The 25277-nt window shown below is 43.5% G+C and overlaps 1 protein-coding gene across 1 annotated transcript; it reads right to left on the bottom strand.

Moving 5' to 3' along the window:
* Positions 1-2065: 2065 nt before the first annotated feature.
* LOC127298880 (uncharacterized) lies at positions 2066-9243 on the bottom strand. Its single transcript, XM_051328744.2, has 9 exons — positions 8980-9243; positions 7870-8082; positions 6094-6168; positions 5469-5984; positions 4763-5122; positions 3581-3690; positions 3432-3481; positions 3295-3353; positions 2066-2364 (listed from the first exon to the last, which is right to left on the bottom strand). The coding sequence occupies exons 2-9, from the start codon at positions 8077-8079 to the stop codon at positions 2068-2070; spliced, it is 1677 nt and encodes a 558-aa protein (XP_051184704.1). The 5' UTR covers positions 8080-8082; positions 8980-9243; the 3' UTR covers positions 2066-2067.
* Between the last annotated feature and the right edge of the window lie 16034 nt (positions 9244-25277).

Raw genomic sequence — 25277 nt, 5'->3', positions numbered from 1 at the left:
CCCTCGGGGGTGCAATCACATGTCTGATATTTTTTCAAAAAATTTACACACATATCTGCCAATTTTGTTACGCATTGACCAAAAAAATCCTGTACAACAAATCGATGTACGTACGTACACATGGGTATATTGGCACACAGTACCACTTTATATCATAATATCTATTGAAGACATGATTTGGTGCCCTCACATCATTCCTCTTCAAATGTACTAGAAAGATATATTCGGCCAATTAGTTAATTATTTCGATTTATGCATATTCTATAACCTATTATCGTATCATTCTATTTTCTAATATATTATTGCACGTGCACAATACTATATGTTTACCAAAGGGCCTTCGCTGTTTGTGGCGTGTTTGTTAAAAATATGAGTCTTCTCCTTTCTCCGCTATCTTATATTCACAGCTCCCAGCAAGTTGCTAGAAGATTTCTCTGACTAGATCTCTTCCTCATCCTGGTAAAGATCCATGTTCTATCGCCGTATCTTTCTTTCTCTCAGGGAGATATCGTATTATATTTCAAGGAATAAAACATGGTTTGTTTTTCAATAAAATGTAGATAACGACAGCAAGCACTATTTATCATTTTTGTCTGGAACACAACATGTTAATTTTGTGGATCTCTTTGGTTGGATTTTGTTTCTTCTATATTGTGCCAAAAGGTTAGATTTCAATATTGTACTCCGTTCGCAAGCTGATTGCTGGTAGTTAGATCTATACACTGAATGGACCGAAATACAAGAAAACTTTCTTTTTACCTTTTTATATAGACATCAAAGCACTTCTCTTCCTTATAGTAAATTCACAAATCTATGGGAAACACAAACGAGAATTAGCACATGTTAGAAGACAGCGATAGAATAAAGTAAAAAAAGATTGTCTTGTATTTCGATCCGTTTAGCGTATAGATCTACACACCAAAAATCAGCAAGATATGGTGACAAATATAATACGCCATCTATTCACGAGTAAGCAAGATATGATGACAAGAAATAAATCTTTACCAGGACAACGAGGAGGAAAGCTAGTGGTAGAAATCTTCCAGCAGCTAGCTCAGAGCTGCTCATTTGCAGGCGAGAGGGCATGAGGGTGGTAATGCAATCCGCCGGAGTGAGGCTCATGTATGTATAGCCACCATCGGGCAACCACCTATTACCCAAAGACCCAATCAAAGGTTTTTTTTTTGTTAAAAATCGTACACAATTATGTTCTAATTTGAGTAGTGACTAAGATTTTTTCCGATACAACAAATCAATGTACGATACACACACATAGCTATACTGTGCGTATTCGTTATATGCATTGAATAACATGATTTGGCACCAGGGACGGAGCTAGACTAATTCATAGATATGCAATAAATACCTACTATTTTTAGCCAAAAGAAATCAGATTAAGATTTTTCTGATACAACAATTCAATGTACGATACACACATGGCTATGCTGTGACGGGCTCACATTTCGTATTCGTTATATGCATTGAATAATGTGATTTGGTGCCAGGGACGAAGCTAGACTAATTCATAGATATGCAACAAATACCTACTATTTTGTGCCAACAGAAATCAGACTGAGATTTTTTCTGATACAATAATTCAATGTACGATACACGGCACATGGCTATACTGTGACGGGCTCACATTTCGTATTCATTATATGTATTGAATACTGTGATTTGGCGCCAGGAACGGATCTATACTAATTCGTAGATATGCAATAAATACCTACTATTTTTTGCCAAAAGAAATAAGTGTATAAGCTCATGTACTCGTGCATGTATGAAAAAGTCGGGAATTAGCGGCAGGGACGGAGTACACATGTATGTATGTACGTGTTGGTAGATAGTTTTCATACTTTCTCCTTGCCATCAAAATTTTCTGAGATTTTATAAAAATTAGATGTATCTAACAACTATTCAGTGTATACCTATATTCAGCATGTACAGTCCGGCCCGATTGAGCCTGTCATCCAATAAATAACAATGGTATACGCCAGGGGTGGGGGGATATTTAAGGTTTCCGCCAAAATTTCGGAGTCTGCCCGAGGAAAAAACCCTGCTTCCTACTCATGTATTCTTTAACGCTTTCAAGAGTGTTAATGCCCATGTACCAAACAGCCTTCTGGTTTGTTGATTACCAGCTATTGGCTGCGGAACTCTGCCCATCAGTCGACCAAAAGTAGATCCTATGCCGGTTGATTTACTGACAGCTCTATCATGATTGATCTGTTCAACAGTGAGCGCCGGTTTTATGAAAGACATCTTCTCAGAAGACCGGGGTTCCAACACTGATCTCCAGTATGGAAAGAAACTCCTCGTTGCATATTTGAGCTCCCATCCTCTAGCGATTTTCTTCTTTGGGCCCTGGCTCATAGGTTAATAAAGATCTGGGTGTTAGAAATCCCAAAACATCAGATACTTCAGCTCACATGAGGTCAGAATGTTACTGGACTGTTATGGAAACGCAATGTCACGTAAGCGGTTAAGCCACAGTAACAGTAATTATGATGTGAAATACTCCAGTCTTCAGAATTCTAGACGGATAGTAGTGATAGTTTTTTACTTGAGATAAAAGTGATAGTTGAAATGCTAATGGATAGAAAATAAACCATTTGAATTTATAGGACTCAACGCTTTCTGCAAAGAAAGTACATAATATGATTTTATGATTCAGAAAGCACCTCTATTCCTTGCTTTATATTATTCAGACCCAAAATTACTGGCAAAACATTACTACTCCCTCTGTCCCATGAAACTTGTCTTAGCTTTGTCAAAATTTGGATGCATCTAGACATCAAGATACATCCAAATTTTGAAGAAATTGAGACAAGTTTCATGGGACCGAGGGATTATATATTATCGTTCAATGAAAAGTTATATTTACGTATCTGCTAACTATCAAAAAGATATAGTTCAATCAGGAGAGGATTGTATGTTCACATAGACATGTTGTGCTAAAGCAGCGACACTTATTATGGATCAGAGGGAGTATCAACTATCAAGCAATCAAGTATTTGTCACAGTTCTGTCTTCATTTTCATTGGAACATGTGCATGCTTACTATGTACTGCTCAAAAAAAAAATCTGTTCCCACGTACAGTATGACATATTCAGAACTCTGTTGCAAATTGTAGAAATTCTTGAACTTCAGATCAACTCAGCTTATAAAATGCAATTATAAATAATCAAAACAATCCAATACAAAATTCTTTTGCACACCCAAATTATTGCATGATGTAACACAATTGTGAAAAGAATACATGTAATCGCATTATGCTAAACTTGAATTTTTACCTCTTTTTCCACAGCATGATTACTCACTTCTGTAGCTGACTTTGATGCAACCATCTCCCCTGTTTTCCTTCACAAAATAATTAAGATTTATTGTATAAAAGTTTGAAGGAAATATTTCAATCAGCAGAAACACATACCAAGTGCCAAAGGAAGATCTTTCTTGGGCAACACATTTTTATAGGGGCAGCTTCAAGAACAAGTAAAAGAATTAGACTAACATCACATTTCTTGTGTTTTGCAAGAATTGTGATAACTGAAGAAATGGAAAAGGTATGTCAGGAAGTACAGGTCTCCAATGTCTATACGTCCTCCGGTACGACAAAAACCATGTTCCTTCAGAATCAGTGAAACACGTTCAAGGACTTCTGAGTGGGGTACCTGCATGACATAGGGCACCTGCATGACAATTTCAATTTTGTGTGAGTGAGATAACTATTGCGCATAACCATTTCAATAGAACACTTTCATGTCTCAAGATTACGATACAATCATTTATTTAGTCATTAATTTTTTAGAGCAACAGAGACCCCATCCCCGGTTCCATTTCATTCAGAAATGAAACCCTGTGAACCAGGTTCAACAGTACAGTAAATATCTTTCTGCTCACGAGGGAGAAACAATGAAACAAAAGCACCGAGCCTACAGCTCACCATCAAAAGCACCCCTCCAGGATCTAAGTAAGAGCAAACTAAACAGATTGACTAAGACAAAGCCTTTTTATGGCATGCACCGGCTATTTAGGACATTTCCAAACTACACGTCAGGCGTCAGCTTGAGGGGAGATGCAGGCCGCCTCCAAGACCGAGGTGGGCGTTGCCCAGGTACCGGGACCAGCAAGCCTCTTCAAGCTCAGAGATTTGGGCAGACTCGCAGTCTTGCTCGGAACATCACCAATCAGCTACTCTCCAGTTGTGGTAGTCGTTATATGTGTCAAGCATCATTAAAGTTCATAAGGTGTAATGACACTAAAAATTGTTCTCAGAAAAAGGTGATACTGACATTGGTGAAGTCGTTGTGATATTTTGCAATAGCTTCTTTTCCATTTCATTGTGAACTACTGGTGTTATTCCACATATATTATTTTATCTCGTTTCACCAGAACTGCTTTCATCCTTCACAATATGTAGGTATACAATTGGAAATGACCATATGTCTCTTAATAATTTTACCAAATCAGCAGTTGAATATTACAGCCACTTTCACGTGTTCACGCTATGATTCATCCTAGGATGTTAGAATAGGAATGGTAACTATTGAAGTCCTGAAGACATATTGGTCGTTTGATGTTCTTCTGAATCTATGACCGTATTTAGGGGTCTCAGGGGGGGGGGGGGGGGGGGGGGGTAGCTGAAACCATGTAAGATGAAATTATCTTGAAAACTTGAATACTTAATGAACCGATGTAGAATATTTAGTAAAATAAGAAAAAAGAGAGCAAGTTCAACTATAAGTACCAACATTTCGATACCTCTGGGTGTGCCTGAATGTATGAATCAAGAGCTTCACCAGCTTGGGAAATTACTTTAACAAGCGACAATGCGACACTATTGATATTCATCTTCATCAGTTGGTTCGGATCCATTATGTTTTCACATGTCTCAAACTGAAAAGCAATGTCATACCCAATACGACAAGCGATCATAGCAAGCCCGTCCACCTCACTGTTGACCTTTCTTTTGTGGGAAGTTCCCATGCGGATCTGCTCTTGAGCTGCCAGCAGCAAAACAGCCATCTGAGCAAGTTTTCCATCTTTTATGTAATTACAGAGCTGATCAAGTAAATTATCTGTGTGTTTTGCAAGAAGCCTGATTGTATCCATGAAGATCTTCTGCAAAAAACGCCACATAGAACATAACCTGAGTGACTTTAGCAATCATACGCGAGTAGTACTGATAAACAACTGTCTCATCACCTAGAATAAGAAAATTAGTTTTCCACATTTGACATCAGAAACAAGAAAATTGTCCTGTCTTAATTAAAAATTATCAACATGCTGAACAAATCGACACATGTAACATGTAACAGAGGGAACTCTTCCATCATCAGCAAGTGGAGGAGTAAGACGTAAGGTACTTAGGTATTGATATGTAAGTGATATGAGATATATATCTGACAGCTTATTCTGGTTATGCTTCAAAAAGAGTAACTTTTTAAGGGATGGATGTGCGACAAACCAGTTCAGGTAGACACAGAAGATGGATGAGCCTGTAGACATAGTTTATATCTGCTAGATTGCAATCCTGGTGCTTTTGGTCAATAAGTAGACTGTCCTCCAGATACTTATGCAGGCAAGTGTTCTCAACTGCAACATGGAGAGGGAGTAGACCCTCAGTAACTACAGGGCCAGCTGTTCGTAAATTCGCCGACGCGCCATGGCGTAAGAGCAACTCTATCATCTCGACGGAGAACATTTCCGCAGCTCGGTGGAGGGGGAAGTACCCATATTGGGTCATGTAGTTGGGATTGGCCCGGAACCCATCTAACTCAGGTGCCTGGCCCTTCAAGACAACTCTGGCACATTGCACCGCATTCTGCATGATAATGTGGTCAAGAGTTTCTGGGGTGATGACATAGCCCCATCCCATGCCCTGTCCATTTCGACTGAATAAGCTGAGGAAGCGCCGGTAGCTATCCTTCTCCAGGATGGGCGTCAAACGGGGCAATATATCAAAGAGCGCATCATTCACCCACTGGATTAATGAATTATCAATTGAAAAAGGTGAAAGGAATTAAATATCCCATTATCAAAAAATAATAAGATAATAAAGTATATCTGCTGGGTTGTCAATCACAAAGAACCTGAGGAGTACGGTCTGGGGTAATTATTTTGGTAGCTCTGGAGGTAGCAAGTATTGCCCGTTTCTGCGCCATCCACTGAGAGAGAATGTTTGTCATCATCAGGAGCTATGATGGAGATTTTTTTTTTCGCGAAAACGCAAAGCTTGCGTTTCGATTCATTGATAGAAAAGGAGTTTACATTACAAGCCTAAGAAAAGGCCGAACGCCCACAGTACACACCCGACACTCAAACTAGACTACGACAAAAAAGCCGAAAATCCGTCGAGTGCTCCTCCAGGACGCTGCAGAGTGAGCTCCTCCGCAAGACAGAACCCTTGCCGATGAAAATCGCAGTGCTTGTGCATCATCGAAAATACCAAGAGCCTGCCAGCCGCAGCCAAGACGCGTACCACCTGAATCCCGCGAGCCCACCACGGCTCAGCTGGGAGCATTGCTGCTCCGGCCTCGACCCAGATCCAAGGAACGCCGTCGGCGCAGCGGCTAGCTCCCGGCAACCTCGACAGACGTGCAAGCGTGCAGACTTCAGCAGCCCGCCAACAAACACAGAGGCCAGCCCACCACCGCGCATCCAGAGGCATGCTCGCGCTGTTCGAGGAAGATCCTCGTCGCGCAAGCCACCGCGATAGCACTCGAGAGGCCGGTGCGCTACCTGCATCGCAAGACACCTCCCATGTGGTCAGCGCTGAGATCCACGAGGAAGAACTACGGCCCGGACTCAAGTTTCCAAGACGACGCCTCCAAGGAGGGTACGACGTCCAGGACGCCGTCGTCGCCCGATTTGGCTAGCCAAATCTGAGGTTTTCACCCGGAGCATGAGACCCTAGGCAAGGGAGGTGCCGAAACTCCTCGATGACGCCACAAGAGGAAAACGGCGCCCTCAGGCGTCGCCGTCACCGGCCCTGAAAGGCAGGGCTTTCACCCAGAGCATGGTTCCTCACCACTGCAGGCACTGTCCATCCCTCGCCAAGACCTCCTGCGCTGACCCTTTTCTCTCAAAGCGCTAGCCTCGGCAGCGCAACCCGCCGGCAGCACGTCCAGCGCGCCAGGTCGGGGGCAGCCATGCCCCCAAAGGGACAGGCCGCCTAAGAGGGGCACTACCGAGCCGCAAGCGGCGCAGGTGCCACCATGGGGTGGGCCGCTGCGGGACTGCACACATCCACCTCAGAGAGCATCGCCGGCCACCCAGCACCGTCAACCTTGTCGCCATCGCCGCACGGACGCCACGAGCCGCCACGCCAAGATGGCATAGGGTTCCGCTCAACCCGGCCAGAGCAGCAGCACCATGCGCTCGGAGCCGAGGAGGACGGACAAGGAGGAGGTGCATGGCCGCACCCAGGCGCAGGAGGGCAGAACGGCCGGGGCCCACCAAACCCAGATCGGGCCCGAAGGGCCCAGACCCGAGCCGCCGCCTCCAGCGCGGGGTCGCCGCCCCGCCACGAAGCCTCCACGCCGCTGCTGAGGCAGCCGCACCGCCGCGCCCTCGTCAGCGCGCCGCCCTCACCGGCCCCGTCGGCCCGCGCCAGGTCTTCCACGTGAGGGGGAGAGGAGTCCTCGCCGCCGCCAGCGCCCGGGCTTTGCCCAGCGACGCCCTCCGGCGGCGGCGAGGGGAGGGAGGAGCCGGGGGGAGAGGTCTGGGTCGGTGGCGGCTAGGGTTCCCACCCGTCGCCCACGGGAGCGACGAGGGGGAACGAGGGAGCCTCCCCAGTGTTCAGCTATGATGGAGATGAAACAGATCAGGAAAGCAATATCATATATAAAGGCGATTAGCTACTGCACCTCGTTGATTAAATCCATGTGGACAGCCAGGTCAGCAACAGGAGGACCAGGAGCACGTGGAGGAAGGGGAGGATCCCATGGATCCATTTCTTCGGTAACCTTATCTTCCTGAGGGGCATTGTTCGTGAGGGCCTCTTCTTCATGAGGGGCAGTTTTCATGAGCGCATCCTCTTTATGAGGTGCAGAATTAGGCAGGAATTGCAGTTCCATTAGCTGAAATAAGAAAGTTTAACAAGGAATTCCACTACAAGTCAATTTTGATTTTAAAACTAGTAGGGAAATTTTGCTAATCAATATGCTGGAATTCTAGACTTACGAAAAAAAAAACTTATAAATGTGACATTTCATCATTTGGCAGAAATAATATATGATTCACAAAACACTTAGAAAATTATTGCAAGATGGTACTAGCTAGTATATTTATATATAATGCTCACTTCATTTCAAAAGACTTGTTCGACTATGTAATGCCATTTTTCCTGAAGATAGTATCAATTGATTCCATAAAAAATACTCCGGATCTGTTGATTTAGGCTGCAACTCTGGGTTTGCTCTGGTGGGGAAGCTGCTGCAGTGGGGAATCGGCTGTGATGACTGATGAAGGTTGGTCGTCTGGCAATATGGCTGTGGGTTGGCTGTGAGATGAGGAAATTTCTGAAATGCCCCCTGGGATGCTGAGGCCACCATAATTTGCTGGTACTAAGTCAATGGTCTGTTTTTAAAATGCAAATTTTACTGATAACGTATGATTTGTGATATATTAATGTAAATAAATTGTTTAATGATTTCTGAAACGCTAATTTAAATAAGTAGATGAATTTTTGCACAGTCTTGACACACTCGAACTCTTGCATGATGTGTAGCCTCTATTACAGCACAGTTCACCAAAAGCATTTGAGATGCATGTTACTACAGAGAAGTATACGTCCGTGCAAATACCAGTCTATCGCATGAACATACATTGGCGAGAAGCATACAGCGACCAGCAGCAATTTACATCAGCAAAGAGCAACAATTCACGGCAGCAGCAGAAATTCATGGCAGCAGATAGAAGCATACGGCAACAGAGGCAATATCACAGCAGCACATAAAAAAAAATAGAACTTTTACCCCAGACACAGAGAGCGTCGTCGTTGCCGGCAGAGACAAGAGGAGAGGACGTCGACCGGGAGGTAGTTACTACGCCGGTTGGTCAAGGACGGGTAGCGGCGATGGCGCCTGTTGGTCGAGAACGGCAGCGTCCAGCGGGAGGCAGCCAAGGCACCGTCTGTGGCAGCGCAGACGAGGACGGCAGCGACCGACGGATGGCTGGGGGCTCGTCTGTAGGGAGGCTGCCGGCGGGGGGTCGTCGATATGGAAGTCTGGCGGGGCAGAGCTCGGCCGAACTTGACGGGAGGCATGGAGGGGGGTGTCTTGGACATAAAACCCAAAACCCAAAGCCCAAACGGGAAAAAACTGAATCTGTATAACCCGAACCCGAAAAATCCTATAACACTTACATAAACCTAAATTTTATTTGGGAAATTTCAGGTTTTTCTTTAGCAACTCACACCTCTATTCAAATAACAGAGTCGAAGTTTATAAACATGTTTAAACCATAAGGTGGTACTAGGAGTCAAACATGGCGCCCCGTAGCCAAGGAAGAAGAAAACCTAGCCAACATGTTAGCTTCTTCATTCGACTCCCTTCTCTCATGGCAGTAGAAGGTGTCGCCCCTTTGCTTCGTCCTCTCCCTGATCTCACTCAGGACATTGCCGAACACCCCTAAGGTTTTGTCCTCGTAAACCTTGAGGCCACCTAGATCGAACCCAGATTTAGGTCGGCCGCTAAGTCCAGCGCTTCCCTCCGAGCCAAAGCTTCGAGACAACCAGGGTTTGTGATGCCATCAAACACCAGAGCCAAGGCTCCCAAGTAAACTCCCTCTATCGATATGCACATTGCGCCGATAGCTCCTTTCATCAGATTTAGCCATGGTTGCGTCGACATTTATCTTCGCCCATCCAAAAGGGGCCGCAATCCAGCAATTCGAGTTGCTCATGTCGACTTCTTCGCTGCCATAGTCGGGCTGCTATCACCGCGCGATGCCAGGTCACTCAAAAACTTCTTCACGAACAATATCGTCCCCATCGGACTTTGGAACACTTCCTCATGGACTGCCTTTCTCCGTGTGTTCCATATAGCCCATTCATCATCTCGATCATCGAGAATAACCACTATCTTGTAGTTGGTTCAGACAAGAGCAAAACATGCTCAGCGATATCCTCTCCCTTTATAGCCCATACACACATTGACACATTGCACTCAATCAATGAGTGCCTCTAGGAGTCCTCCTGTCCAATTTGTGAAATTAGGGTGTATAGCCACGGTACCCGAGCTACCTGTGTTTCCCGAAATAACATTGTCATTGCACTACAAAATCCTTGAGACAGCCAAAGCCTAGCCAAAAAACTTGAGTGAAATGCATCAACGGTCCTCAAACTTAACGGTGATGTCCAAAACAGTCCTGAAACTGAGGATTTGCCTCAACACAGTCCTGGAAGTTGCTCCCGATGTCCACATACGGTCCTACATACGAATGGCTAGCGTATAGCAATGATGTGTCATCGGGATGGCAACACATGTGCGTGTGGCATCGATGGAGGTTGGTTGGCGCCGCTCGGTCGAGGCAGGGGAGACCAGGGCCACCGCGCCGGGGAGTTCATGGCAAAAGCGTCGTGGAGGCCGGTGGTGGCGTGGGGTTAGAGCATTTTTATTCGCGTTCCCAAAGCGGATCCCAAATCGCGTCGGATCGAGCGTTTGGGCACGTTGTTGCTTTTGGCTGCGTTTGTGGCGCGTCGTTGCCTAGTCGCGCCTCCCATTTAGAGACCCCAAATCAATATAGATGTACGAAAATAAAAATAAAACTTTCATTCAAATTTTATTATATTTTACAAGTTTGAATAAAAACGGCTAGATCATCTAACCCTCGCCTACTGGCCACCCGGCGGTGCATTCGACAGCCCCGTCCCGTCGTCGCCTCTCCTCCACCGTTGCTCATGCGCCGCGCGCCGCCTCTCCCTATGGCACGTGACGACCAGACGCCATTTCTCGTTCGCCGCGCCGTCGCCTTCCCTTCGCAGCTGCTCCTGCTGGAGGGAGAGTTCGACGCCACGGTGAACCCGCGCATCGTTATCCTCCTCGCAGGTACGGCCGTCGTCATGCAACTTCTTCTGCGACTCGAACGACTCGACGATCGCCCGCTGCTGCGCCGCCGCCTCCTCCGGGTTTGGCCCGTCGTCGTCGGACCAGTCAAAGTAGTCGTCGTCCTTGTCCTCCTCCTCCGCCTCCACTTGCGTCGCCGACGCCAACGCCTCTACCTCACAGGCTGCCGCTTCCGCTGCCACCGCCTCCTCCCGAGGAGGCCGGAGCGGCACGCTATGGATGTCGGGGAGCCATGCACAGGATCCCGCCACGCACTGTAGGGAGGATGTCGCAGTGGAGACGACCGCGCCGACCATGGCCTCGACGACGACAAGAGTGGGGTGGCCGGGGAGGATGGAGGCGCCGCGGCGTCATGTGAGCTCGATCTCCGTTGTCGGATTTTTCGTTTTCTTTTTCTCTTTCGCATGGATTTAACGAGGCGATAAGTATTTATATTTTCTTCCATATGACGTCTCTTTTAGTAGATGAAAATAATATATTTTTCTTCCGGTATCTCTGAAAAAAACTTGCTCCGTCGTACGTTACATCTTTTAGCCGGTGTTTCTAGTCGTTCCATTATTTTCAGTACAAATATCGTTGGTCAACCTTACCTCTATCGGTAATTTGCGGAAGACATGCTAGATCGTATGTCCAGTCGGTTGGTGCGACAAAAATGATGTGTCCTACTTTAAGAAATTGCTCAACAATTTGTCTATTCATTTGTTGGATCGTTCGTCGTCTCTTTTATCTGATAAAAGTACTATTTCATATTTTTAAAGCCGGCGGTTATTTTGTTTTCGGTACAAAGCAGTGTTGACCTACCTAACTTTCAGCCGTAATTTGAAAAAAAAGCTAGATTGTATGTCGCCTCTTTATTTAAAAACATATTATTGTCTTACTCTGGAAACAAATAGCTGGATTGTTCATCGTTTGTACTTAAAATAACCATTTACCATGCAAAAGTTACTGCATACAGAAAAATTATCGTGCTATATGTCGCCTCTTTTATCTGAGAAACAGTTTTAAATGCATCAGATATAAACACTCCATGATTTGTCCCATATTTTATTTATGAAAAATATTACGAGTACTTTTTTTTCATTGGTTGCCCCAAATTTACCTCACGAGCGCGCGTGACGCCGCGCTGCAACTTCCTAGTAGTATTGAAGAGGACCAGCGCCTACCAGTGCGAGGCTTGATTTGGGAATTTCAAAGGTGGGGAACGACAACATGGGCCCAATCCAGTGCCACGTCAACAAAATACGGTAGTCAATTGTATTGAGGACCGTATGTGAACATGCACAACGAGATTAAGGACTGCGTTGAGGTAAAACCTAGTCTCTCGTTCCCAGTGCATGCATGCATGGGCACGTGTCCTAGTCTCCCCGAATCCACAATCATGTATCCCAGGTCGGAGCCGCGCCACGCGACCGAAGCGTGAGACGCACTGATAGCCTGACGCCCAGCAGCCGCCCAGCCTAAACTAGAGCAGTCACAGCGGTGCAGCCCACACTCTAGCACCAATCCCGTTCCCAACCGGCAGTTGCACATGGAAGACCATTCCCAATGCAAGTTTTGGCCATCATCGACAGCCGCTCGCCCACCAGCCACCTCGACTCATCCTTTGTCCCACCATCTTTCCCACGGCCGATGCACCCCTACTACTTCTGATCCATCCCTGGCTCCTCTATCCTACAAGTTCTCACCATTGACATTCTATTCGTTGAGTGTATTTCGGGTACCCAATTTTCCGGGTTTTCTTTCTTGGGAAATTTCGGATGTTAATTTCTGAAACTCGAATTGCCTAAAACCCAAATTATCTGACCTAATTTTTCGGATAAACCCAAACGCCCATCATGAGGTTGGAGAGTGAGAGCCAGTGCTTTGCTTTGATGGCTACTTGGCTAGGACCATGCCACTACAAATCAAACATCAGGTTTAATATTTACTACTCCCTCGATTCGGTATTATAACGCTAGAGAGCTTTTATAATTTTATAGGGATTATAAGGCCATTCTCATTTATTTTCTACACTTTATCAATGCATGCTCTCCTTTTTGCTCTCCCTTCTCTCGTGCATGTGAAACTATTGGAGCATGCATAATTAATGAGGATAAGTTATTGACTTTCATGGTCCTGCGAAATTGGCCCTATGGCCTTATAATCCCTAACAGAGTGAGTATTAAGGTGAGACATGTGATGTCACACTTCACACTTTGCATTATTTACAAACCAAATGCATGCCACGGCCTATTCCAAACCAAATCACGTTATCACCGCACCACATTTACTAACAAACTGTTTGTTGGGAAGAATCATTTCTGTCGGGCCTAACCCTGCTCCGACGCTGGTTTTTTCTTAAAGCCCTACATCGGATAAATCACCTATCAGCTCATGCACCCCTATCTCTCTCCTCTCCTAATGTCACCCCTGGTCCCAGTCGCATGCCTCCTAGTTGACGGCGGCATCCACCTCACATCGTCGGTGTCGATCTGATCACGGCTCCTCCACCATTACCCTCCACTATTTCCCTTCATCCGAGGCCATGTCCTAGCCCACAGCCCCCCCCCTCATGCCGAATGAACACTTGCATATGAAGAGCTGTCTCGCCGACTTGAAAAGCTCCCTAAGAAGCATCTCCATCTTTGTGCTGCCAAAAATGTATCCATATGACTTGATGCTAAAATAAATGTATTTAAAATGGATGTATCTACAACTAAAAACTCCCTAACCAGCATATCCATCTATAAGATCTACTAACTTAATCTTCCAAGTCATAACCTATAGAGATTTGCTAGTTCTCAGCTAGCTGAGAACTACCAATCAAGTCCTACACTGTAGATTTGATTCGTTTTTCGTGCTAGTTACCAGTTGCAACATGAGTAATATAGAGGATCTAGACACATTGTTGTTGTAGATATATCCATTTTAGCATCAAGTAATATGGATCGAAGGGTGTACCTCGTATCAAGAACTTGGGACAAACTTTATCCCCAAATTATTAATATTTAATGGCAGTTCTAAAAGAGACAAATTCATTAAATATGGTTTCAAGAAAAAAATATTTTTTAGTAGGATTCCTTGCTAGAACACTTTTCTTTTCTAGAGGTGAGTCTAAATGACGCACTCCGACTGACAGGGTCCGCTAGATCCCATAACAAGGCCACCTACCACCCGAACACCGACAAGTGGGCTCCCACACGTTGGTCACTCAAAGTTACCTAGGGCGTGTTTGGTAGCCTGGATGGACCTTGGCTCGCATCAGCCCAACAATTTTCGGCCCGTTTTGTTGCCTGTACGCCGCCGCATTGTTGCATGAACCGGGTCTCAAAGCACCCCTAGGACAAGCCCTGGAGGAACACCCGGAATGGCAGTTTCTCCGGAGCCAGGCCCGTTGCGGCCAGAAGGCTGCACGCATGGGGAAGGGAGACGGAAACGCAGCGTCCATTCGGGAACACGCGCCATAATTAGCCTCACCGATCCCCTCTCCTTCCTCTCACTCGCGACTTTCACTCTCACCACCCCCAAACTTTCACATCACCAGGCGATTCCCCTTCCACCGAGCAATTTGCCACACCGTCGCAAGGAGGAGCACGGTACCAGAGGTGGAGACATCGGCGAGCAGCACCGCAACATCGGCCTCAACCTGCTCGGCATTCTTCATCGGTGACATAGGTATTCCTAAGTGGCATGTCGCATGAGTACCCCTGGTCTATAATTGATGAAGAAAGCCCATGGACTCGAAGATTTGAAGGCCCAGAAGGTTGAAGATGTTCAGATTAGGAAAGTAGAGTTATCATAGAAACTTGTATCAATATAGGGAAAGGCCCAGTGTGGCCCGATAGTTTGTACTTGTACGATACGGAAAACCCTCGGCTTCGCCTCCTATATAAAGGGGAAGCTGAGGTCAAAAGAAGGGATCAAGTCATCGCAAACCCTAGCCACCTTGTTTCATTGAGTTGGACGCCTTTGTTCGTCTGACAACTTTCGAGATCTACTTGCCCTCTACTTTCTACAAAACCCTAAGTCTACAATCTGTAGGCATTGACGAGTCGATACCTCGTCAATCGGCATCTCGAGTTCGGCCGCGAACTCGACCTCGTCCTCGGGCGGAACAATGGCGGTAACGACCTCTGCTTCTCACCCTCTTCCTCCTTGTGCCATAACAGGCCATGCTCGGGCATTTGCGACGACATGCACATTAGATCTACTAGGGTTTCCATTAGGATAGGGTTCGGATTGATGTTTGCAAGGTGTTCCTCACCATTTCTTGTTGTTCTTGTCCAGTTCTTGGTGTTCACGGTCTCGATTTGTTTAGATCTGTTACTCTAATCTCCAATCGTGGTAGATCCATATTAGATCGGACTGTCGATTGGTGAAACTGTCAGATTTTACTGTGCATGTAGAGAGGGGAAGGTTTTTTGTGTTGGGGTTTAGCATGTTGTGATTGTTGTGCGAAAGATTAAGCTGAGTCGCGCTAGTTTGTTCAGACGCAACAGGAGTGAGAGGACTTGAAGAACGAAGTTGCTATGCTCAAGAATCTACAAGGAACACAAGCACAAGTGATGAGGGCTAAGAAGAATGAATGGGAGGCAGAAAGAAAGACTTTGGAGGCTGAGAAGAGAAAACAAGAGTATGACATATACGATCTGCTTCAATTGAACTTTCTAATCAAGGATAAGCTCAAGAGGACCAGGGCTACTTGTGATGAGTGATGAATGTGTTCTAGATGTACTGTAGGAGAATTTGTAATGTAACCTATGTAGAATTTGTAATGTACCCTAAGTACCACTCGTAATGTACACAATTTGAGATGCTACTTGTGCTGTTTCTGATTAAACTATGCCGATGATTATAACTTGGGATCATAGTATGAGGAGATGATTGATCAGAACCTATGGCATGACCGAACATGACCATGCCATTGGTTCTGATCAAACATCTCATCCATATGTCCTCGTAGTATGAGGCCTCTGCTACCTTGTTTTCTATGTTTCTGCTTCTTCAGTTCCGCATTGGCCAATGATTGAACAATGGCACAACAAATGGCAGGGTGCTGCCCCCATATTCGTTGCATACTAGACTTAGTTTGGGGACAATCCCTCTGCTTGCCGTGTGATCCTAGATATGAGGCCTCGTCTTGGTTTGTCTAGTGCATTGGACAAGTATTCAACAAAGGCACAATGCAATGCTAGGTGGTGGCCTCAAACTTAGTCATGTGTGCCACAGTCGTTGCACACTACACTTAATTTGTGGCCACTCCCTATGCCTGTCGTGTGAGCCAACGTATGAGGCCTTACTAATGTTATTAATGTACGTTTTCATGTAAACTACTTGTGAGCAGGCACACCTCTAATGGCATGTGTTCTTGTGGCGGACTGAGAAGATCATGCTTGGGTCACCTACTGAGGTACCCAGCGAGGGACCGGCAAAGAAGCATCGTGGAAGGCCGGCTAACATCGTCCACTTCCACGAGGACATAGAGTCGGACCACTTCCTCCGCATCATCTTCAAGCCCACCTTCAGTCGGCTCATGATCCCTCAAGCTTTCGTCAAGTGGTTCGGAGAAATCCCTTCCAACATCATCGTCACCACGAACACTGGATGCAACTGGAGGATGACTAAGAGAAGAGAAGGCAATGATGCATTCATCGACTAGGGGTGGGCGGCCTTCCCATCGCCCATCAGCTCAAGGTAGGCCAGTTCCTCACCTTCCAGAAGGTGTCCTCCTTCGAGTACAATGTGGTCATCTTCGACCAAACCTGCACTGAGGTGGTGAGTGATGCGCGTGAGACACACGTCCGTTGGGAACCCCAAGAGGAAGGTGTGATGTGCACAGCAGTAAGTTTTCCCTCAGAAAGAAACCAAGGTTTATCGAACCAGTAGGAGCCAAGAAGCACGTTGAAGGTTATTGGTGGCGGAGTGTAGTGCGGCGCAACACCAGGGATTCCGGCGCCAACGTGGAACCTGCACAACACAACCAAAGTACTTTGCCCCAACGTAACAGTGAGGTTGTCAATCTCAACGGCTTGCTGAAAATAAAGGATTAAACGTATTGTGTGGAAGATGATGATTGTTTGCGAAGAACAGTAAAGAATAATTGCAGTAGATTATATTTCAGATGTAAAGAATAGGACCGGGGTCCACAGTTTACTAGTGGTGTCTCTCCCATAAGATAAACAGATGTTGGGTGAACAAATTACAGTTGGGCAATTGACAAATAAAGAAGGCATAACAATGCACATACATATATCATGATGAGTACTATGAGATTTAATCAGGGCATTACGACAAAGTACATAGACCGCTATCCAGCATGCATCTATGCCTAAAAAGTCCACTTTCAGGTTATCATCCGAACCCCTTCCGGTATTAAGTTGCAAGCAACAGACAATTGCATTAAGTATGGTGCATAATGTAACCAACACAAATATCCTTAGACAAAGCATCGATGTTTTATCCCTAGTGGCAACAACACATCCACAACCTTAGAACTTTCTCTCACATCTGTCCTGCATTTAATGGAGGCATGAACCCACTATCGAGCATAAATACTCCCTCTTGGAGTCACAAGTATCAACTTGGCCAGAGCCTCTACTAGCAACGGAGAGCATGCAAGAACATAAATAACATATATGATAGATTGATAATCAACTTGACATAGTATTCAATATTCATCGGATCCCAACAAACACAACATGTAGCATTACAAATAGATGATCTTGATCATGATAGGCAGCTCACAAGATCTAACATGACAGCACAATGAGGAGAAGACAACCATCTAGCTACTGCTATGGACCCATAGTCCAGGGGTGAACTACTCACACATCGATCCGGAGGCGATCATGGCGATGAAGAGACCTCCGGGAGATGATTCCCCTCTCCGGCAGGGTGCCGGAGGCAATCTCCTGAATCCCCCGAGATGGGATTGGCGGCGGCTGCGTCTCTGGAAGGTTTTCCGTATCGTGGCTCTCGATCATCGGGGGTTTCGCGACGAAGACTATATGTAGGCGGAAGGGTAGGTCGGGGGCGTCACGAGGGCCCACACAACAGGGCCGCGTGGCCGGGGGCCCGTGCCGCGCCGCCCTAGTGTGTCGCCACCTCGTGGCCCCACTTCGTTTCCTCTTCGGACTTACGGAAGCTTCGTGGAAAAATAGGACCACGGGCGTTGATTTCGTCCAATTCCGAGAATATTTCCTTACTAGGATTTCTGAAACCAAAAACAGCGAAAACAAAGAATCGGCTCTTCGGCATCTCGTCAATAGGTTAGTGCCGGAAAATGCATAATAATGACATAAAGTGTGTATAAAACATGTGAGTATCATCATAAAAGTAGCATGGAACATAAGAAATTATAGATACGTTTGGGACGTATCAAGCATCCCCAAGCTTAGTTCCTACTCGCCCTCGAGTAGGTAAACGATAACAAAGATAATTTCTGAAGTGACATGCTATCATAATCTTGATCATACTATTGTAAGCATATGAGATGAATGCAGCGATTCGAAGCAATGATGAAGATAATGAGTAAACAAATGAATCATATAGCAAAGACTTTTCATGAATAATACTTTCAAGACAAGCATCAATAAGACTTGCATAAGAGTTACTCATAAAGCAATAAATTCAAAGTAAAGTCATTGAAGCAACACAAAGGAAGATATAAGTTTCAGTGGTTGCTTTCAACTTCAACATGTATATCTCATGGATAATTGTCAACACAAAGTAATATAACAAGTGCAATAGGTAAACATGTAAGAATCAATGCACACAGTTTACACAAGTGTTTGCTTCTAAGATAGAAAGAAGTAGGTAAACTGACTCAACAATAAAGTAGAAGAATGACCCTTCGCAGAGGGAAGCATGGATTACTATATTTGTGCTAGAGCTTTTCATTTTGAAAACATAGAAACAATTTTGTCAACGGTAGTAATAAAGCATATGTGTTATGTATAAGACATCCTATAAGTTGCAAGCCTCATGCATAGTATACTAATAGTGCTCGCACCTTGTCCTAATTAGCTTGGATTAACACGGATTATCATTGCATAACATATGTTTCAACCAAGTGTCACAAAGGGGTACCTCTATGCCGCCTGTACAAGGGTCTAAGGAGAAGGTTCACATTGGATTTCTCGCTTTTGATCATTCTCAACTTAGACACCCATACCGGGACAACATAGACAACAGATAATGGACTCCTCTTTTAATGCTTAAGCATTCAACAACAGGTAATATTCTCATAAGAGATTGAGGTTTTGTGTCCAAACTGAAACTTCCACCATGATTCATGGCTTTAGTTAGCGGTCCAATGTTCTTCTCTAACAGTATGCATACTCAAACCATTTGATCATGAAAATCGCCCTTACTTCAGACAAGACGAACATGCATAGCAACTCACATGATATTCAACAAAGGTAAAAGTTGATGGCGTCCCCAGAAACATGGTTACCGCTCAACAAGCAACTTATTAAGAAATAAGATACATAAGTACATATTCTTCACCACAATAGTTTTTAAGGCTATTTGTCCCATGAGCTGTATATTGTAAAGGCAAAGAATGGAAATTTAAAGGTAGCACTCAAGTAATGTACTTTGGAATGGCGGGGAAATACCATGTGGTAGGTAGGTATGGTGGACACAAATGGCATAGTATTTGGCTCAAGGATTTGGATGCACGAGAAGAATTCCTCTCAATACAAGGCTAGGCTAGCAAGGTTGTTTGCAGCAAAACTCACATATGAACATATTATAACTATTATAAGACTTTACATTGTCTCCTTGTTGTTCAAACACCTTAATCAGAAAATATCTAGACTCTAGAGATCAATCATGCAAACCAAATTTTAACAAGCTCTATGTAGTTATTCATTAATGGGTACAAGGTACATGATGCAAGAGCTTAAACATGATCTATATGAGCACAACAATTGCCAAGTATCACATTATTCAAGATATTATACCATTTACCACATGCGGCATTTTCCGTTTCCAACCATATAACAATGAATGAAATAGTCCAACTTTCGCAATGAACATTAAAGATAAAGCTAAGAACACATGTGTTCATACGAAACAGCGGAGCGTGTCTCTCTCCCAAAAAAAGAATGCTAGGATCCGATCTTATTCAAACAAAATGAAAATAAAAACAAACAGACGCTCCAAGCAAAGCACATAAGATGTGACGGAATAAAAATATAGTTTCACTAGAGGAACCTGATAATGTTGTCGATGAAGAAGGGATGCGCTTAGACGCTTGGGTCTTCTTAAAATATGCAGGGATGAACCACGGGGGCATCCCCAAGCTTAGACTTTTCACTCTTCTTGATCATATTGTATCATCCTCCTCTCTTGACCCTTGAAAACTTCCTCCACACCAAACTTAAAACAAACTCATTAGAGGGTCAGTGCATAATTCATATATTCAGGGGTGACATAATCATTCTTAACACTTCTGGACATTGCACAAAGCTACTGAAAGTTTAATGGAACAAAGAAATCCATCAAACATAGCAAAACAGGCAATGCGAAATAAAAGGCAGAATCTGTCAAAACAGAACAGTCCGTAAAGACGAATTTTTTAGAGGCACCAGACTTGCTCAGATGAAAATGCCCAAACTGAATGAAAGTTGCGTACATATCTGAGGATCACGCACGTAAATTGGCAGATTTCTCTGAGTTACCTACAGAGAACCATACCCAAATTCGTGACAGCAAGAAATCTGTTTCTGCGCAGTAATCCAAATCTAGTATTGACTTTACTATCAAAGACTTTACTTGGCACAACAATGCAATAAAATAAAGATAAGGAGATGTTGCTACAGTAGTAACAACTTCCAAGACTCAAATATAAAACAAAAGTGCAGAAGTAAAATAATGGGTTGTCTCCCATAAGCGCTTTTCTTTAACGCCTTTCAGCTAGGCACAGAAAGTGTGAATCAAGTAACATCAAGAGATGAAGCATCAACATCATAATTTGTTCTAATAATAGAATCATAAGGTAACTTCATTTTCTTTCTAGGGAAGTGTTCCATACCTTCGTTGAGAGGAAATTGATATTTAATATTACCTTCCTTCATATCAATGGTAGCACCAACAGTTCGAAGAAAAGGTCTTCCCAATATAATGGGACAAGATGCATTGCATTCAATATCCAAGACAACAAAATCAACGGGGACAAGGTTATTGTTAACCATAATGCGAACATTATCAATCCTCCCCAAAGGTTTCTTTATAGCATTATCAGCAAGATTAACATCCAAATAACAATTTTTCAATGGTGGCAAGTCAAGCATATCATATATTTTCTTAGGCATAACAGAAATACTTGCACCAAGATCACATAAAGCATTACAATCAAAGTCATTGACCCTCATCTTAATGATGGGCTCCCAACCATCTTCTAACTTCCTAGGAATAGAAGTTTCAAGTTTTAGTTTCTCTGCTCTAGCTTTTATGAGAGCATTTGTAATATGTTTTGTAAAGGCCAAATTTATAGCACTAGCATTCGGACTTTTAGCGAGTTTTTGTAAGAACTTTATAACTTCAGAGATGTGACAATCATCAAAGTCTAAATCATTATGACCTACAGCAATGGAATCATTGTCCCCAATGTTGGAAAAAATTTCAGCAGTTTTATCACAAGCAGTTTCAGGTAATTTTGCACGCTTTGCACTAGGAGTAGAAACATTGCCAACACCAATTATTTTACCATTGATAGTAGGAGGTTTAGCAACATGTGAATCATTATCATGACTAGTGGTGGTAATAGTCCAAACTTTAGCTATATTATTTTCTTTAGCAAGTTTTTCATTTTCTTCTCTTTCCCACCTAGCATGCAATTCAGCCATCAATCTTATATTCTCGTTAATTCTAACTTGGATGGTATTTGTTGTAGTAACAATCTTATTTTCATTTTCCTTATTAGGCATAACTTTCAATTTTAAAAGATCAACATCAGAGGCAAGTCTATCAATCTTAGAAGCAAGAATATCAATTTTATCAAGCTTTTCTTCAACAGATTTGTTAAAAGCAGTTTGTGTACTAATAAATTCTTTAAGCATGGCTTCAAGACCAGGGGGTACACTCCTATTATTGTTGTAAGAATTCCCATAAGAATTACCATAACCATTACTATTAGCAGAAGGATATGGCCTATAGTTGTTACCAGAATTATTCCTATAAGCATTGTTGTTGAAATTATTATTTTTAATGAAGTTCACATCAACATTTTCTTCTTGATCAACCAATGAAGCTAAAGGAACATTATTTGGATCAACATTAGATCTACCATTCACAAGCATAGACATAATCACATCAATCTTATCACTCAAGGAGGAGGTTTCTTCAACAGAATTTACCTTCTTACCTTGTGGAGCTCTTTCAGTGTGCCATTCAGAGTAATTTATCATCATATTATCAAGAAGCTTTGTCGCCGCCCCCAAAGTGATGGACATAAAGGTACCTCCAGCAGCTGAATCCAATAGGTTCCGCGAAGAAAAATTCAATCTTGCATAGAAGGTTTGGATGATCATCCAAGTAGTTAGTCCATGGGTTGGGCAATTCTTTACCAAAGATTTCATTCTCTCCCATGCTTGAGCAACATGTTCATTATCCAATTGCTTAAAATTCATTATGCTACTTCTCAAAGATATAATTTTAGCGGGAGGATAATATCTACCAATAAAAGCATCTTTACATTTAGTCCATGAATCAATACTATTCTTAGGCAAAGATAGCAACCAATCTTTAGCTCTTCCTCTTAAGGAGAAAGGAAACAATTTCAATTTTATAATATCACCATCTACATCCTTATACTTTTGCATTTCACATAGTTCAAAAAAATTATTAAGATGGGCAGCAGCATCATCAGAACTAACACCAGAAAATTGCTCTCTCATAACAAGATTCAGTAAAGCAGGTTTAATTTCAAAGAATTCTGCTGTAGTAGCAGGTGGAGCAATAGGTGTGCATAAGAAATCATTATTATTAGTGTTTGTGAAGTCACACAACTTAGTGTTTTCAGGAGTATTCATTTTAACAGTAGTAAGTAAAGCAAACTAGATAAAGTAAATGCAAGTAACTAATTTTTTTGTGTGTTTTTGATATAGAGAACAAGACAGTAAATAAAGTAAAACTAGCAACTATTTTTTTTGTGTTTTGTTTTAGTGCAGCAAACAAAGTAGTAAATAAAGTAAAGTAAAGCAAGACAAAAACAAAGTAAAGAGATTGGAAGTGGAGACTTCCCTTGCAGCGTGTCTTGATCTCCCGGGCAACGGCGCCAGAAAACAGTCTTGATGCGCGTGAGACACACCTCCGTTGGGAACCCCAAGAGGAAGGTGTGATGTGCACAGCAGTAAGTTTTCCCTCAGAAAGAAACCAAGGTTTATCGAACCAGTAGGAGCCAAGAAGCACGTTGAAGGTTGTTGGTGGCGGAGTGTAGTGCGGCGCAACACCAGGGATTCCGGCGCCAACGTGGAACCTGCACAACACAACCAAAGTACTTTGCCCCAACGTAACAGTGAGGTTGTCAATCTCACCGGCTTGCTGAAAACAAAGGATTAAACGTATTGTGTGGAAGATGATGATTGTTTGCGAAGAACAGTAAAGAACAATTGCAGTAGATTGTATTTCAGATGTAAAGATTAGGACCGGGGTCCACAGTTCACTAGTGGTGTCTCTCCCATAAGATAAACAGATGTTGGGTGAACAAATTACAGTTGGGCAATTGACAAATAAAGAAGGCATAACAATGCACATACATATATCATGATGAGTACTATGAGATTTAATCATGGCATTACTTTATTAAAGTACATAGACCGCTATCCAGCATGCATCTATGCCTAAAAAGTCCACTTTCAGGTTATCATCCGAACCCCTTCCGGTATTAAGTTGCAAGCAACAGACAATTGCATTAAGTATGGTGCGTAATGTAATCAACACAAATATCCTTAGACAAAGCATCGATGTTTTATCCCTAGTGGCAACAACACATCCACAACCTTAGAACTTTCTGTCACTGTCCCAGATTTAATGGAGGCATGAACCCACTATCGAGCATAAATACTCCCTCTTGGAGTCACAAGTATCAACTTGGCCAGAGCCTCTACTAGCAACGGAGAGCATGCAAGAACATAAATAACATATATGATAGATTGATAATCAACTTGACATAGTATTCAATATTCATCGGATCCCAACAAACACAACATGTAGCATTACAAATAGATGATCTTGATCATGATAGGTGCTGGCGTGTAGTTGACGTGGGAGTTAGAAATCTTTGTGGTGTAACTTTTCTTCGTTCCCCGGCAACGGCGCCAGAAAAATTGCTTGATGGCGCGTACAGCACGCGTCCGTTGGGAACCCCAAGAGGAAGGTGTGATGCGCACAGCGGCAAGTTTCCCTCAGTAAGAAACCAAGGTTTATCGAACCAGTAGGAGTCAAGAAGCACGTTGAAGGTTGATGGCGGCAGGATGTAGTGCGGCGCAACACCAGGGATTCCGGCGCCAACGTGGAACCTGCACAACACAAACCAAGTACTTTGCCCCAACGAAACAGCGAGGTTGTCAATCTCACCGGCTTGCTGTAACAAAGGATTAGATGTATAGTGTGCATGATGATTGTTTGCAGAAAACAATAGAACAAGTATTGCAGTAGATTGTATTTCAATATAGAGAATTGGACCGGGGTCCACAGTTCACTAGAGGTGTCTCTCCCATAAGATAAACAGCATGTTGGGTGAACAAATTACAGTTGGGCAATTGACAAATAGAGAGGGCATGACCATGCACATACATATCATGATGAGTATTGTGAGATTTAATTGGGCATTACGACAAAGTACATAGACCGCTATCCAGCATGCATCTATGCCTAAAAAGTCCACCTTCAGGTTATCATCCGAACCCCTTCCAGTATTAAGTTGCTAACAACAGACAATTGCATTAAGTATTGCGCGTAATGTAATCAGTAACTACATCCTCGAACATAGCACCAATGTTTTATCCCTAGTGGCAACAGCACATCCATAATCTTAGAGATTTCTGTCACTTCCCCAGATTCACGGAGACATGAACCCACTATCGAGCATAAATACTCCCTCTTGGAGTTACAAGCATCTACTTGGCCAGAGCATCTACTAATAACGGAGAGCATGCAAGATCATAAACAACACATAGACAATAATTTGATAATCAACATAACAAGTATTCTCTATTCAT

This window comes from Lolium perenne, chromosome 5 (assembly GCF_019359855.2).
Source record: "Lolium perenne isolate Kyuss_39 chromosome 5, Kyuss_2.0, whole genome shotgun sequence".
In the NCBI taxonomy this organism is placed as follows: domain Eukaryota; kingdom Viridiplantae; phylum Streptophyta; class Magnoliopsida; order Poales; family Poaceae; genus Lolium; species Lolium perenne.
Note: the sequence above shows the minus strand (reverse complement) of the source record. Positions and strands in the feature narration are given on the sequence as shown.

What these genes read in the sequence shown, in the direction of transcription:
- LOC127298880 (XM_051328744.2), bottom strand. Translation starts at nt 8,079, where the DNA reads ATGGAACTGCAATTCCTGCCTAATTCTGCACCTCATAAAGAGGATGCG. An exon ending in AGATCTTCCTTTGGCACTTG is followed by an intron (nt 3,354 to 3,431) that starts GTATGTGTTTCT and finishes GAAGGAAAACAG; the next exon opens with GGGAGATGGTTGCATCAAAG. An exon ending in ATCATGCTGTGGAAAAAGAG is followed by an intron (nt 2,365 to 3,294) that starts GTAAAAATTCAA and finishes CCTATGAGCCAG; the next exon opens with GGCCCAAAGAAGAAAATCGC.